The sequence below is a fragment of the Ambystoma mexicanum genome, chromosome 3q (assembly GCF_040938575.1).
Source record: "Ambystoma mexicanum isolate Mex_15411 chromosome 3q, UKY_AmexF1_1, whole genome shotgun sequence".
NCBI classification, from domain to species: Eukaryota; Metazoa; Chordata; class Amphibia; order Caudata; family Ambystomatidae; genus Ambystoma; species Ambystoma mexicanum.
In genome coordinates, this window is record NC_090926.1 from 741,494,153 (window position 1) to 741,509,701 (window position 15,549).

General features: G+C 43.9%; 1 protein-coding gene across 7 annotated transcripts in view; it reads left to right on the forward strand.

Annotated features, from left to right (window-relative positions):
• The window catches only part of PRPSAP1 (phosphoribosyl pyrophosphate synthetase associated protein 1), a 747,041-nt gene that overhangs the window by 274,176 nt on the left and 457,316 nt on the right, over nt 1-15,549 (forward strand). For all 7 annotated transcript variants that reach the window (XM_069654689.1, XM_069654687.1, XM_069654690.1 and 4 more), the window contains one exon: nt 6,398-6,450. In XM_069654689.1, coding sequence (XP_069510790.1) covers nt 6,402-6,450 — 49 coding nt within the window. In that variant the 5' untranslated portion in view covers nt 6,398-6,401. The remainder of the gene's footprint in view (nt 1-6,397; nt 6,451-15,549) is intronic.

Genomic DNA, 15,549 nt, shown 5'->3' on the forward strand with positions numbered 1-15,549 from the left:
GTGGATTTGGACAAGCACTTTGCCATTCAGCACTCCACACTGTATTCATACCAATTTCGGGCAGGGCTGTCCCAGTCATTGTGTCAACCACCAGATACTAGACACCCCCAACATGAAAAGCGTATTCGTCACACACTCACCAGGTCCCACCCCACAGGCGTGCCCACAACATAGTCATCAGAAGGCTCCAGCTAGTCTGGCCTGGACTTCCCCACGCTACCGTATGGAACATCCACCCAACAGTCAGTCAGGGGGAAGGGACAGAGTCGGGGCTTCCCGGGACTTCGGGAATACAAGTTAACAGGTAATAGAAAGCATGAGGCCACAGGGGCCATCTTGTTTCCTATCAGGAATCAACTGATTCCAATGGCAGGGCCTGGGTATCCCAAAATGGAGGAAATTCGGAGCACCAGTCAAATTCAGCATGAAACTGCCACCAGCCCATACCCTGCTCTGTGGGCCACACACAGGTGCCCGAAAACATACACTCGGAGTACAGGGTTGTACCCCTACCCATGGGTGCCATAAGATGCCAAAACGCCCTCTGCAACAAAATGGCCATTCTCCAAGATAAAATATTAGCCAAACTACACTTCATAAGATCGCTGTTGCAACCCAAGAAACCATCTCGCAAGAACTTGCTAACAACCAAACTAAACCACCTAACCAATTTAAATTCGGGTCAATCTCAACTACTGAGGCAGAAACCATCATTCAATCACTCAAACCCTACCGGTGCCTTGGGGATACTTGCCCAGCACCCTTTACTAAGGAAGCAGCAAAGGACCTAGCTCCCTTCGTCACCACCTTCATTAACTCCTCTTTCAACTCCTGCTCTGTCCCCACCAATCTGAAAAATGCTTGGGTACTACCCCTCAAAAAAAAAATAAAAAAATAACCTAATCTAGACCCTAGCATCCTGACCAGCTACAGGCCAATCACGACCGCACCGTTTCTCCTTAAAATCTTAGACAGAAGCTGCCTCTCTCCAGATTCAATCCTATCTGGAGATCAATAACCTATTAGGCTCCTGACAGTCTGACAATCTGGCTTCAGGCCAAGGCATGGAACTGAGACGGCCCTACTCGATCTCAAGAACCAACTGGCTGACCGGAAAGACAAAGGAGAAATCTCCATTCTCCTACTCTTAGATCTCTACGCCGCATTTGATTTGGCTGACAGTCTTATGCAACCACCTCCAATCTGCTGCCAACTTTTCCAAAGAAGCTTCCACATGGATAAACTATTTCTTAGACAATAGAACTGAGTCTTCTCGCATTCCTCATCAAGGCCCAGTACCCATCACATGTGGGGTGCCGCAGGGGTCATGCGTCTCCCCAACTTTGTATAATATATTTACAAAGCCTCTCTTTGATATACTTGACAATCTAGTTGTCTCATACACTAATTATGATGACGACACCCAGATCCTCATCCCTATTCAGGGAGACTATGACAAAGACATAGGACTTATTAATAAAATGTACCTAATCATACAAATTTGGATGGCCACCCACGGTCTATGTCTTAATGACGAAAAGACCGAACTCCTAATCATAGGGTCCTCTAATAGACTTGGCAAACTCCCCTTTCAATACTATTGACGGCATCAAGATTAAAGTTGCAAAGGAAGTAAAAACCTTAGGCTTTAACCTGAACTCAGCACTCTATCTTAACAAGCAAGTTAATGCCACAGCCTTGCAAATAGCTACACGTACAAACTGATCTATGCATGTAATCCTTTTTTGACTACATAGCTGCAGTACTATTGCACGGGCACTAATACTATCTAAATTAGATTACTGCAATGCACGTTACCTGGGCACCAGTAATCCCAATACTAAAACTGCAAACCCTCCGAAACAACGCTATAAGAACTGCCCTAGACATCCCTAAAGGCCAGCATATTTCTCACGAAAGACTATCTATCAACTGGCTAGCCATTAAAGATATAATTAAGTACAAAACACTAAACCTGACATACAAATGCCTCAATAACAAGGCACCTATATACCTGACAGAGGTTCGCCAAATATACATCAGAACGCCCTATTAGAAAGGCACATGCTAACAGCATCAGAATCCCCAACTTCAAACTTAACAAAACTGGAGGTTCCAGCTTTCCAGTCTTGGCAGCACAACTCGAACTCTATACCGGACCCCTTAAGAGCAGTACCCTCCCTCCCTGCTTTCAAGACCAATGTTAAACAATGGTTGCACGCTAATGACCACTGATGTCCTCGCCTATGGACTGTATGTATGTATATTTTGTACTTTTCCTGCACATTCATTTATGCCTGTAATTTGTCTCTGTATATTGTCTTATACTATACTGTATCTTTTATCTTTACTTATGCATCTGTAACCAAAACATTTGCAAGTTCCTAGATGCCTGACGGCCCAGTGCGCTCTATAAATAAATAAAAAATACAACAATAAGGGTATCCCAGGGGTCTGCTCACCACGACCAAAAAGAGGAAGAGCCGCACTGCCAGGAATTCCACATGAACTCCTGCGTGGAAAATAAGAAGGCAATAAAGGACAAGGATATGGAGACCCTGTTCCTCCAATGCATTCCCAGCATCACACATACGTGTTTTGAATATCGAACTGATGTAAAGCAGACTAATAATCATTGTGAATACCAAGTTGATGCAGAGTGGGGAAAGTGGCAACATAAGAACTTGGCAAACAGACCAGCAAAGTGTTGTTTTTTTGAAGGTCAGAATAATTGCCAACCACACGTTACATTACTAGAAGCCAATTTGTTTTCAAAGCTAAAAGAAAGGGCAAAAGCAAAGCAAGTTAAAAAGAACCAACATTCCCAAAGCCAAGAGAGGGCAATTAAGAAGCAAGTTGTGTATATAACCTTTTTGTCAGAGGGCGAAAGAAGCAATAGGGGAACTGACCTAAACAAGCATTGCATAGGCCAAAGAAGAGCAAGAGTGATAGAAAACCATTATCAGTGCGTGGTTAATGCAAGATTGGGAATACAAGAGTGGCAGGAAGACTGCCCTTATGTCGGAAGCTATTCAGGAGGAGAGGAGCATGACATGCATTGCATGTGGCAATCAAGAGTATGGAACGAACAGCGCCAATGTGTCTCATGTTTTCCCAGAAGTACTCAAAACTGATGTGGAAAGTCACGTCTTTATACGTTGTGTGAAGTATTTCCCACAAAAGTACTTGTTAGTAGATTAATTAGTCCTGTCAGGCGAGCACACCAGGGCAAGGGACCTTGTAGTTACAGACCTGGCAGCTGGGTGGACCAGGTGGAAGTCATTGACGTACTGTGGTGTGGTTGAGTTGAAGTGGCAAGACCACAAAATTACATTACGAATTGTCGTGGAATCATCCTGACAAATCAATATTGCTGATGCAAATATTTTGTGAACTGTTGCAGAATCATCTGGACAGAAGCATTTTTGTAGATACTGACGAACTGTGGAAGTATACTTTGAGAAGCAGTTGTGTGGAACTCTCTGCCATCAGGTTAGAGATCAGACTTGTTGAACTGTTGGTCAAGTCCAAGTGAGAGAATTACTGGAGCTAGAGCAACTTTATTGGAACTTCGTTGCAAGACTGGATGTCCTTATTCTTTTGAACTGAAATCCTGTTTGAATCTGGGGAAGGGGAACTCGCCCAGGTTACAAGGAGATACAGTTGTCAGGTTTTGCACATAACTGTTATTTATGTTGTATTTGAATTGCTATATATTAACTTGTTAAGTATGTTGTATGTACAAGTGTGAGGGACAGAATCCTTTTGTTAGTGTTTCATTTAGTTACTTCGATAGGCAGGGAAGTCCTCGTCAGGGTAGAGATATTGAGACGTTTATCAAACCCTTTTGAGTTAATAAAATGGCATCTTTTGAAAAACCTTCACAAAGTTCTCTGCCTCACATTTCTGACCCCTCCCTCTCCTGAGGCAAACTGGTACCATACACATACCTATATGACCTTAACTTTCTGTATTTAGGAATGTGTGTAAAGAACCAAGTACAATCTGACGACATTTTAAAACATCATGGATTGTATATAATGTACAGAACGTTAATGTTTGCATCTCCCATAAATGTTAAATTTGTGGAAAACTATGTAGTAGTTCCTGCTTACTAGCTGGTGCAGAATGCTACCCAGGAGCTCTTTTTATCTTATGCTCATGAAATCTTAATTTCGACCCATGTATCTTACTAGTATTGCCTGGATACAAACTATGATTTTGTTCTGCATCGATTCACAATGTCCACCTTTATTAGGCATGGCTCTGCAGAACCAACTGTTTGTTAATTGCTTCTTAGAGGCCAAGCCTGGATGTTCTATGGAGGGATTCCTTTTAGCATGAGATAAGCTTGGCTTCCAGAATACCTTAATTTGTCTAGACCTCTTTCTAATGCCAGTCATAGTCCTGCATCTTTGTGACTTCTCGGTATCTGAGAGCTCTCCTCTACAGGGTGTGGAGAGAAGGTAGTTTGGAAGCATTGATGCACACGTGACCTCACCCATACCATAGACCTCTCCCTTTGTCCCTCCAAATCCAGGGATCAAAATAAAGGTTTGATGAACAGCTAAAAGCAGATCCTGAGTATTTTTTCCCCAGTAAGCTTGTGCTACCCTATGGGAACTTTGAGGAAGTACATTGCGAAGCACCCATTTAACTTTGATATGAGATCATGCACACTTTTAACTTTTGTTCATTGTATATGACCCATTATTGTTAAAATGTTTTCTAGATGTGTTCTAATGCACCTTCTTGTACATGCTCCCAAATCATTAATGTCATGTGGGTATGTTTGTGTCAACTAGCTGCTGTTAGCTGTTGGTATCAAGCTAGCCAGGCTCTGCTAGGATACTACATCTAGGACTTAAATCACGTTCGGCTGTTTTGATCCCTGCAAATGCATTTCTTGCCTGCTAGTTACTTTTTCAGTAAGTCACTTAAAAAACAAAAAAACAAACGCCCTATATGTAAGGACTTCCATGGCTGGATTTCTGTAAACATCCACTCTATTGTATGTATTCATGGTCTCCCACATATACCACAGGCCACCAGGTTAAGGTGCTTGCCTGTAAACAGTTTTATTTTTTATTTTAAGGTGTGGCCCATACCTGTTTTGGTTACAGTGCGGTTCTCGCCCACAAATGCCCTGCCTTTGCTATTGGTTGGATATCTTTAAAGCGTGCACTTCTAGGGAGCTTCAAGCCTTCTCCAAAAGTCTGGTCAAATTGAGACTAATATATACTGGGGATCTGTTCCTACTCCTGTTTAGTGTGTTACTCCACTAGTGCTGATGTTTCCAAGCACCGGGGGATGGCGAGAGGGTTACACTGAGGTCAAATTAAAAAAAATAAGACTGAAGTAGCCAAAAGACTGATATTAAGCTGCTTAACATCTGTCTTTTGGCTGATGTTTGTTCATGTCCCTTTTTTAGTAGTGGTCCCACAAGCCTTTCCGGCTACCGTAAGGGAGCAGCTTTACTCCTAAATAGTCCATGCCCAGTACCAAACAACCTCCCACTTACTTGTATCTTTAGTTTTAAATCTGTGTACTGACCTTTTCTGTAAAAGAGTATAAAAGCAGAAGTGTTTCCTTCACGGTTGTTTTAATGCTAGCTGGTGCAGAAGTTCCTTTTTAATTCTGTCTGTGTTCGCACGACAGTTGAACATCACAGCTCCAGAACTCCACGACTAGTCCGCCCTACCTTCTATGCAAGCCGTAGGAGTGTTGCGGACGTACCTCGGCCCATGAGAACATCCTTAATGTTCAATCCACCTCTTCCCGTGAGTGGACACCTGTACAAGGGTACCCCTTGAGCACATTGTTGGATTCCTACAAGCCCCCAGAGAAATGTAGGATGCAGGAGAATTTGTCTGCACTGTTTTCTTTTCCTTTTGGGCACTTGATTGCCTGCAGTTATGAAGCTATCCAACCGTACTCGGATGATGCTCCTGATGTGCAAGCTTAGATGTTCTCATTGCATGGGCGTAATTTTAGGCGGGGGACAGGGGTGTTTGTCCCAGCCAACTTTCATGGCACACCATTTTGTCCCCATTCATTTGGCTTGAGCACCTTTTCTTCAGATGTCATGCCCCCCCAAACCACCCAACATGTCCAGCAAAGTTACTCCACTGTCTCATTGTATTAATAGACTGGATTTACTTGTGCACATTTGTGTGTTGGCTCGAGTGTTCGCTTGCTTTTTATTATTGTTAAACTATTGCTATAAAGTAGGGATATTGAACCTGCTATCTGTGCTGGTTGAGCCTTTAAATAATAGACTTGATTTGTGGTTAAATTGCTTTCATGTTAAGCCAGGCATGCACAATGGGTTAACAATATTGGATTTATCTAGAGTGAAGAACACATCAAATTACATTTTTTTTTCTTGCCCTTCCAGGCGCATGGGCATCGAGCTTGGGAAGGCTGTGGTGTATCAGGAGGACAATGGAGGTGAGGGCAGAAACCATTTTTTTATTTTATTCAAACTTGACTGCTTTTCATGTTTGGATTGGAGCAGAAAGTAAATCGATTAGAATACACATGGATGTTCTTCTAGCATGGGAGTCTTGCTGCTATTCCCTTGAGCAGTGAGGTGGTTGAGCTTTGTTATGTTAATAAGATTTTTACTGCATCAAATCTCCACAGTATTGGTATCGGAGCATCTAGGCTTGTCCATGGGGTAGTGTGCCTCCGCCAATGGTATCCAGATTTATTCTGCTGGAAGAAAGAACATGAGCGAGTGGAAGATGAGAGGATGGGAAAGGGGGGTAATGGATGCTATAAGCACAGCTAGGAAGGACTGGAACGAGGAAAGCATGTTTTGTGATGGCATGAGTGCATGTCAGTCCTGTAATGTGGACCTTGTTTTTGCACTTGTTTCTGAAAGTGTTGTGATAATTGGGCTTTGTTTCCAAGTCAAATTTGGAGAATTGCATTTGGTACCCAATGTAATGGTGGATGAATGAGGGGTTCGAGATTGTGCTCTATCAATCCTGGAAGTCTACTGGCTTATTTGCATGGCTATCGCTATACCCCAGGTCAAATTTCAAAATGTTAATTCTGTGACTGGCAATCCTGAGCCAAGAGTCGCATAGTCGAGCATAGGCTGTGTATAAAGGTGAGTGCTGTTGGTAAACGAAGGTAAGGAAGTGGCATGGTCAAATTAAAACATCTATACCTTGATGTCAAAAAAGGTTAGTTTGTTCCATGTCATTTCGTGCTACGCTTTCAGTTCACCGTGAGAGAGCGTGTTGCCTTTCTTGGAAGTAGGCTATCCTAGTACAGTAAAACGTAGCCTTCTATAGAAGGACAATGTAACCTGAGCTCCATATGTACGATGTGTTCATTGGATTATGAAAATGTAGGTGCAAGTTTGACCAAACGGGGTAGGTAGGGAGAGAAGAGCCAGATGTCTTATTATATATGCAGCGACAGAAGTTCCAATAATCTTGTTTTGATTTCATGAATCTCTCTTGCCCATTGATTGTGAATCCACGATCATTTTTTTATAGCGGTGTGAACGATAAGGCATCTTTCAGGACTTCTGTTCAAACATTTCTGCTGCTACCATGAGCTATCAACCGGCATAGCTTTCCACTGAACTTTCATTTACTTTGCTATTTGAGCCTGGTTTTATTGGCCACCCGGTGACTGAGTTTGCCCAGGGTCTTTTTTGAGGACCACTGCCAATGTATAGTGCGTAGAAGAAACGTCACTTTTGATCTGAATTATGGGCCACTGAAGTTGTTTTGATTGGCTGCAGGGGTAAACATTTCAAGTTGCAAGCCCTAGCCAGGCCCAAAGTCACGCGCCCCTCAATTCTCTTCATGCACACAGCACATGTCCTACTCGCCAGAAGTCAATTATCATAAATGTTGAACTTTGGACTTTAACTCTGCCGATGAAGGTATCCAGGTACAGTTAGGCGCACAGGTATATACATAGCACAATATATACTCCTTAATAGAGAATTTGTTTAATTAAAACATTGTTAAAACTAAGTACTGTAAGGTAGCACTCGCAGTATATGTAAAGGGTCTACACAAGCCCTAACACGCCCCTAAGCCCAGTGGAAAATACAATCACAGTTCAGGTTAATAATGCACAGTATATAAGGTTAACTAGGAGTGAGTAATATAATACTCAAGCAAAATTGAAAAACGCTGTTTAGTAATTTAAATGCAGTACTGGGCCTAGGAAGGGACAATTGCACCCAAGTAACATTGGGAGTGATTATTTTCTTTATGTTAAAAATATCCATAAAATCAAATACTTTTAAAAAATAACTGGAAAATATACAGACCCGATTGGAACAAAGGGGCAGTGGTGGTTTCTATAGGTAAATTAATTTTATGTTTACGTCATGATGTTTCAGTAAGTGTCCATAGTCTTTAAAAGGACGAACCCAATAGTTTGTCCATGGTCATGGTGAAAAGGTAAGTTCGTAGCTGCTGAAAAGTTCCTATACCAAGGCCCTGAGAAGGATGTTTGCAGAGTGCAGTCCTTGGCACAAAAACACTCTGCACGCAGAGCCAGGGGACTTTGGAGCACAGGACCAGCGAGAGGATCGGGATTGGATGACCTGGGAATTGCACCAAAGGCAAGAGGCAGCCCTGGAAGTATGGGTATAGAGGTACATTTCAAGTTTGGATTTGGGTTTGGTCAGATGTCGGTTGGTGCGATGCCGATAACTTTTTTTTATTGTGTTTGGATTATTTTGAACTTAAGTAAACCTTTTACAATTACAAATAACTCCATTACAATTAATTACCAAATCATTATTAATCATACATTTCTTTAAAACACAACCATAGGTTCCATATCATTCTCTTTAAAAACTTGCCCCATCACATTATTAAAAAGATACATTCTACAAATGTCATACCAGTTAAGACAAAGCTTACCTTTCCCCCATTAAGAACATTTCCCACCATTCCCCAGTTGATCATGATTTGGACTGATCAATGAAAACTCCCAAATAGTGGGACCTTCGCTCCGTCAGAGCTCTGCATGTGACCATCAAGTGGAATAGTGATTCAATACCCCCATCTTCACCACAGTGTCGGCAAACTGCATCCGCTTCCTCCAATTGTTTCCTCACAAGCTGGACCTCTCTTGTCAGCAGGATATTGAGGCGCATTCTCATAAATGGATCCCGCTAGAGGGCCGAAGGAAACCTTTGCAGATACCTGGGGATTTGGTTTAGTAACTTATTCGCACGGTCTAGTACCAAGGCCTAGTACATTATCCTTTCTAAGTTCTTGAGTGAGGATCCGGTCTCTCTTGCAGTTTCCTTTTTGCCTTCATTGGGTTCCCCAGCAACATTTCTAGGGGTATAATCACTTAGTATGACCACACATTTCTCCTTCCAAATCCCCAGCCATTTATCCACCAATATTTGCTCGTTTTCTCTCAATTTCAAAAGGGGGTATATTGTTACATGTCACACATTTCCTAAACGGCGATATTGCTTTCCAGGTTACAATTGACTCCATAGATTGGAGCCCCAGCTCAAATCGAATGGCTGCCACTGGCAGGGAGTTTGGTAGTCTTGGTACCTTTTGCCAGAAATGGCCTTCTAAAAGGTCCAAGGCTTCACATGATGGACTCCGCATAGCTTCTGCCCTAGAATCTGTACCTTTTTGTTTATAAACGCCAATCATGGGGAGCATTGAGAAGGTCCTGTATCTCCTATGAAGTGCTCTTCCCTGTACTGCTAGCTGTTTAGCCTTAGCCCAGAGTTTCCCAAGATGCCCTTGATCATTAACATTCCTGTTTACTACAGCTCCCAGGTATATAATTGTTTTGACCGTCTCCAGGCGCTTCCCTCGTATGGCCCATTGCTACGAACCCCTTTGCTTTCTTCGAGCTGACGACTTCACTAGGACCTTAGATTTGTTAGCATTTACTCAGTATGTTTGCCTCCAGACACAATTGGAAGGCGGTCAGCCTGCGCTGCAATACTACTTGCGTTTGGTAAATGAAGACCAAGTCGTCTGCATATAGGCCCCATGGCACCTGAGTGCCATTTCATTTTCAGGGGGAAAGCCCGGACAGTCTTCTGAGAGTCTCCCAGATCAGCCATGTATTGGTTGAACAAAAATGGGGCTAGCGAACAGCCTTGCTTAAGTCCCCTAGATGTAAGTATGTTCGCAGAGAGCGTGCCCCGTGGTGACGGCCTCACCTAAATTGAGGTATCCGTACATAGAGCCCTGACTGCTTCCACCAGATCATCCGGGAAATGTCTTCCCATCAGTTTAGCCCAGAGCTTGTCCTTGCTCACTCCATCAAATGCTTGTTCGAGATCCATGAAAGCTAAATAGATGTTTGACCTTGTATCAGTGGATCTCGGCTTCAGGAGATTAAGCAGGAAAAGGTTCAGGATGGTACCCACCCCCTTTCCAAATCACGTTTGATGAGGATCAAGGCAGTCTAACTTCTGTGCCCAGATGTTCAGCTCTCGCAATAGGATTGTTGCAAATAACTTTCTCAAGGAGTTGAGAAGGGTGATCGGGCGATCATTCTTAGGATCTTCCCCCTCTCCCTTCTTAAAAATAGTCGCAATAACCACCTCCCTCCATGACTCTGGATCTGTTTTGTAGCCAAGACCTGGGCAAAAACTTGCTGCAAAATCGGTCCAAAACTCTGCATTTTCTTAACATGTTATTAGCCAGGCCATCTGGGCCTGATGCCCTAGATGTATTCAATCCTCCAATCATCAGCCTGTCTTCCCGCTCTGTGCTAATTGCCCAGCTTCCCTCCAATTCACTGGTGTTTTATTATGGGGATGTGGGCTCCCTCATCTCAACAGCTTAGTGTGGAAGTCAATCCACTTTTTCTCTGGGACCTGATTGATCATGAGGGCCCGATCACGGACACCACCATTATTCAACAGGCCCCGTAGGTTTCTTGTGTTCTCCTTACATACTGCTCTCAGTATTTGCTCAGCATCCACCTGCAATCTTTTCGTCCTGAATTCTAAGCCAGTTCCGATATTGCTGCTTCCTTTTTTGATTTGATTAGGCTTGTTGGGCACATTTGCTTTCCTTAATTTCCTGATATCAGCCCTTAATTTGTTCTTGGCCACCCCCACCTCTTTATTGGTGACATGAACTGAATGAAAATCTGGTCTTCTAAAAGCGCTTGGTTTTCCTTATAGTTTCTCAGAATCCAACCATATTCTACTCCATTCGGATAATCCCACACGTATTGTTTGAAGCGTGTTATCATTTTCGGGATTTCGGACGGTTTTATTCAGTCTATTCCGGCCCCCTGTTACCTCGACCGGGTTAGCCATACTTCCGCCCTGCTGGCATCCCGACATTTCCCAACTCCTTTCCATCAAATCGTGATCACTTTATTTCATCCTTAAGATCTCACATTTTTCTATTGAGGCAGCAATGCCGTCTGATACAAATCAGTAGTCCAAACAGGCTCTTGGATCCCCTCTTCTCCTAGTGATGGCCCCTGGCATGTGCCCCCTTGTTTGCCCATTCAGCATAGTTGAATCTTGAGACCCAGCTTCATTGATCCATAATAGCTCTTTTTCACCCAACATTGCTTCATGCCTCACCCAAAGCATCCAGGTAATATAGATTGAAATTGCCACATATAATTATCTGAGGGTTCTCTCCACTCATACGTGTGCCATCTATTAACGAGACACTAGAGTCCACAAAAGCACAATCAGGTGGCACACTGGAGCTCCAGTACACATTTAAGAGGACAATGGAAGTTTTTTTATGACCTGGGAAGTGTCGTTCCAGTATTACCATTTGGTAATGTACGGGGAGGGATTAAGGAGTTCAGTTACTTTTTAGAGCCCCTGCCCATTTTAACCAGTGTCAGTAGGCCCGAGAAGGGACGCCCTAAAAGTCCCTTTTTGCTGCTTTATTCAGGAAAACTGTGTACCCTTCACAGATAGGTTTGGCTCTCCGCCAAGTCTCCTGTAGGCAGATAAGGTCAAAATAGTTAAAGCACAAGTTGTCCTTTTCGAACAGGTCCACAAATCCTCTCTTGTTCCAGGCACCTAACGGGAGGGTTTCCTTCCCCATCCCTTTTCTGGCTCTAAGGGTTGCGCGACCCCACCAATGCTGCTGCCAACCAGTCCCAGCTTTGGTTGTTTCGTCCAAAAAGGTTTTCTGCCCACCTCCCGCCTGGTGCTCCCCTGATGCTTGATTTCCAATTGTAACCATAAATGTCTGTAAGGCTTGTGGCTTGGTGCTTTGACCCTCCACCATTCAGACTGGAAAACCCTCCTTAACCAAGGGTTAGTATTCCTTTGGACCGGGGTGAGACAATGGTGTGGTTCAGCTCTGAGTAGTTACTCAACTCAAAACCCAACAGAAGAATATCATTACTGAGTTGCAATATTGTTGATTTACATAGCTTTAGATGTCAAAAGCAGAATGACCCAGTCCGTACGCCTCGTCAACAAACTGGACGACTTGAATATCGTCTGTAGTGATTGCTCTGTCTTGGAATATGGTGCAGCAAAATCATCACATTCCAATGATTTAGGATCAGATCATCGTTTGCAGGTGTCTGGCGCTCCAGATATACTAGTTTAGATTCCCTCATGTTATTCCATTCCTTTCTCACCAAGCACCTTGGTTTCTCACATTTCGGTGAGTCTCAATTTCTTCCAGCTTCATTGTTCGTGTTGCACCTCGGGTTGGCTTTTGCTGCTGTAAGGCCCTTTAGTTCCACTTGTCTAGTAGGCGCCCCTTGCTCTTTTCCCAATACTGAGCCTCTTGTCATAAATTGCGTAGGGCACCCAGTTTTGGCTGGCTGTTCTGATGTAAGAGGGCAGGTAAGCACACACAGCAGGAAGCTAAACAAGAAAGAATAGGCAAGGTAATTCAGAATGATGGAACAGGAAGAAAGGATGGATCTCAATGGTGAACAAAAAGGGATGGGAACCATGCAGTGGACAAACCATGAGAAATCCCATTAGGGGTGTAGAGATTGCCCACAGATACAAGGGAAGCTCAATGCCTCTAAGTTATTTTACAGGCGCCACACCTTGCAAGCCCATAGAAAGGGGTAGCAGGAGTGGCTTCTATGTCTAGACCCTAGGGTACAAACAAGGAGTGTATTTACAAGAGACAAGCCGGTATCGGTCCAGTCGGGACCTACAGCGGATGCCCTCTGAGGGAACAACACAACACACTGTTAGATTTAATTCACGATAGGCTACAAGTAAAACAAGGGAAGGGGCAGCGATTGCCTGCTGGGAAACCCAGCAGGCAACCTTTGAACAAAGCAATAACAGCAGCACAAGTGAGGACCAGAACCGTAACATAAATAACTAGGGACAACTAGGGAGTCAAGTAAGCAAGGTTTAGAAGGGGGAAAAGCATGTAGAAAATAATTTATTTGCAATATACAGCATACTGGAACTTCAGACTGGTAATCGGGGACTGTAAATCTGGACTGGAATAACCAGGGTAGGACTGAAGACAGATAACGGGGAATCTGTAGCTCTGAAGTGGGATAACGAGGGCAGGACAGAAGACTGATACAAGGAAACCCAGGACTGGAACTTGGATGCTAAAGCCAGGAAACGCAGACTGAAGGAAAGGAAGAAGGAACAGCAGGCAGGGAGTCAGATAATAGGAGGTTGAGAGCAAGGGGCTGCAGACAGGGAACAATGACTGCAACAGAGGAGCAGGGCTGCAATGCAGGAAGCTCAGAAGAGCAGGGCAAAAGGCATAGAGTGGCAGGGCTGCCAGGCAGGGAGCACATGGGCACTGGAACAGGAACAGGATTTGACAGCAACAGGAAACAGCAGAATATCGTGGCTCAAGGCAAAAAGGACTGGGAGTGAACTCTCTGCAAGAGACCTTTGCTCCTGCAGGCAGCTGCTTAAATACTGCCCTGCCCTGTGCTGAAGAAGGCTAATTAGCAGCACCTGGAGCAGCATACCTGAAGGTAATCTGCCTCCTCCCTCTCTGGTCCTGGGAAGGTGAAAGTAGCACTGATCTCTAGGGCTTCTGGGGATTGTGGTTCCAATACTGCATAGGAATAACCAGTAAAGAACTGCCGCAAGGTGCATTGTGGGAATTGAAGTCCATGTTTTTCGGAAATACAGATTTCGGAAAGTAAATGTCAAATCATGATTTAGGGGCTTCTCTGAAGATGGTAGAAACACCCTGGAGGTCTGAAGACAGTGTCACCCAGCGTCTGAGATGCAGAAGCATGATACCTCTTCTCTTCCAAGGAACTGAGGGGTATTCTCACATCACTATTCATAGCTTTCACAGCTTGTTTATCCTTTGCCAGGGGTTTGGCCTGCCAGACTTTCAGGGTCTGCTGATCAATTTCCGCCAGCTCAGTGTTGGTCACATTTCTCCATTCCTCGGCTTCTTCCTCTCCTCAAATTAGTTCCACCAGGTCACCCAAACATGAATGCGACATTGCCTCAGAGTCCACAGTTCCCCGTAGATCCTGCTCATGGCTTGCTACTGATGGCATAGTTCGATCCTTCGTTCTTTGCAGTGTGCTGATTTCTCCAAGTGGTCCTTTTTTTGGCGCTTCACATTTAGAGCTTGCAAGATGGGTGGGGGTGTTGTTCTCAAGTTGCTCAAAAATACCTGTGACGCATTTGTCTTTAATTCCTTTTTTTCATGTTTTCTTAAAACTTATATTTAATTTTTAATCTTGTGGGTGTACTTTACCCTGGGTTCCCAGTCGCCCCCTTATCGGATCAGAGCTTTGGAATATCGAAAAAGAATTTGCTTCGGGGGCAGTTTCTCGGGGAGCCCAGGGATTTATCTTTGTGCAGCTCATAGGCGCCCATTTCCTCGGTAAGGCTGTCGGCCCCCCTTCTCAACCCTTTGTCTGTTCTTCCTTGCCTTGGGGGCCAGGCATTCCCTTAGACTTCCCACCCTTCTCCAGGGGTTTTGCACCATTCCCCTCCTTTCTCCTGCCATTGGAACTCACTTCCTTCATTGCCTCCTCTTCTCAGTGGTCCTTGCAGATCTTTAAGGTTGATCCACAACATTTGCAGCCTTCAATTACGGCTGCCATCAAGGTTGACTTATCCAACGCTTCTCTCCTTGCCAAGTCAAATAGGCAATTTAACCAATTTAGTGATGTTTCAGCTTCCTTGTCGAGCCGCTCCTAGACTTTTACTACAAAACCCTCTAAGTAGTTCATCTTGGAGTGAGCCCTTGCCATGAGAGTAGCCTGATCGTTCAAGGAATTGTTGAGGGTTTCATACAATTTCCCAAAGGGGGGGGGGGAGAGCAATGACATTCTGAGTGTTGCCATTAAGGTATTGCACAGATGGGTCAGATCTGTCGTGATGCGTGCCCCACCATTTCTGGCCTCAGTGTGCAACACATAAAGCATCAAGAAAAGTACTGCTGCCAAATGTCTATCGGTTTGGTTATTAATTTAAAACCTTCGCGTATAAACAGAAATTGAGGCAATGAATCAATCAAAAAAGTAATTCCTAAATTAAAAAACTCGGACCACTCAAAAATGTTCATAGAACATGAAGTTGGTTTACTAACATTTTAACATAAGAAAATGACACAATTGTTG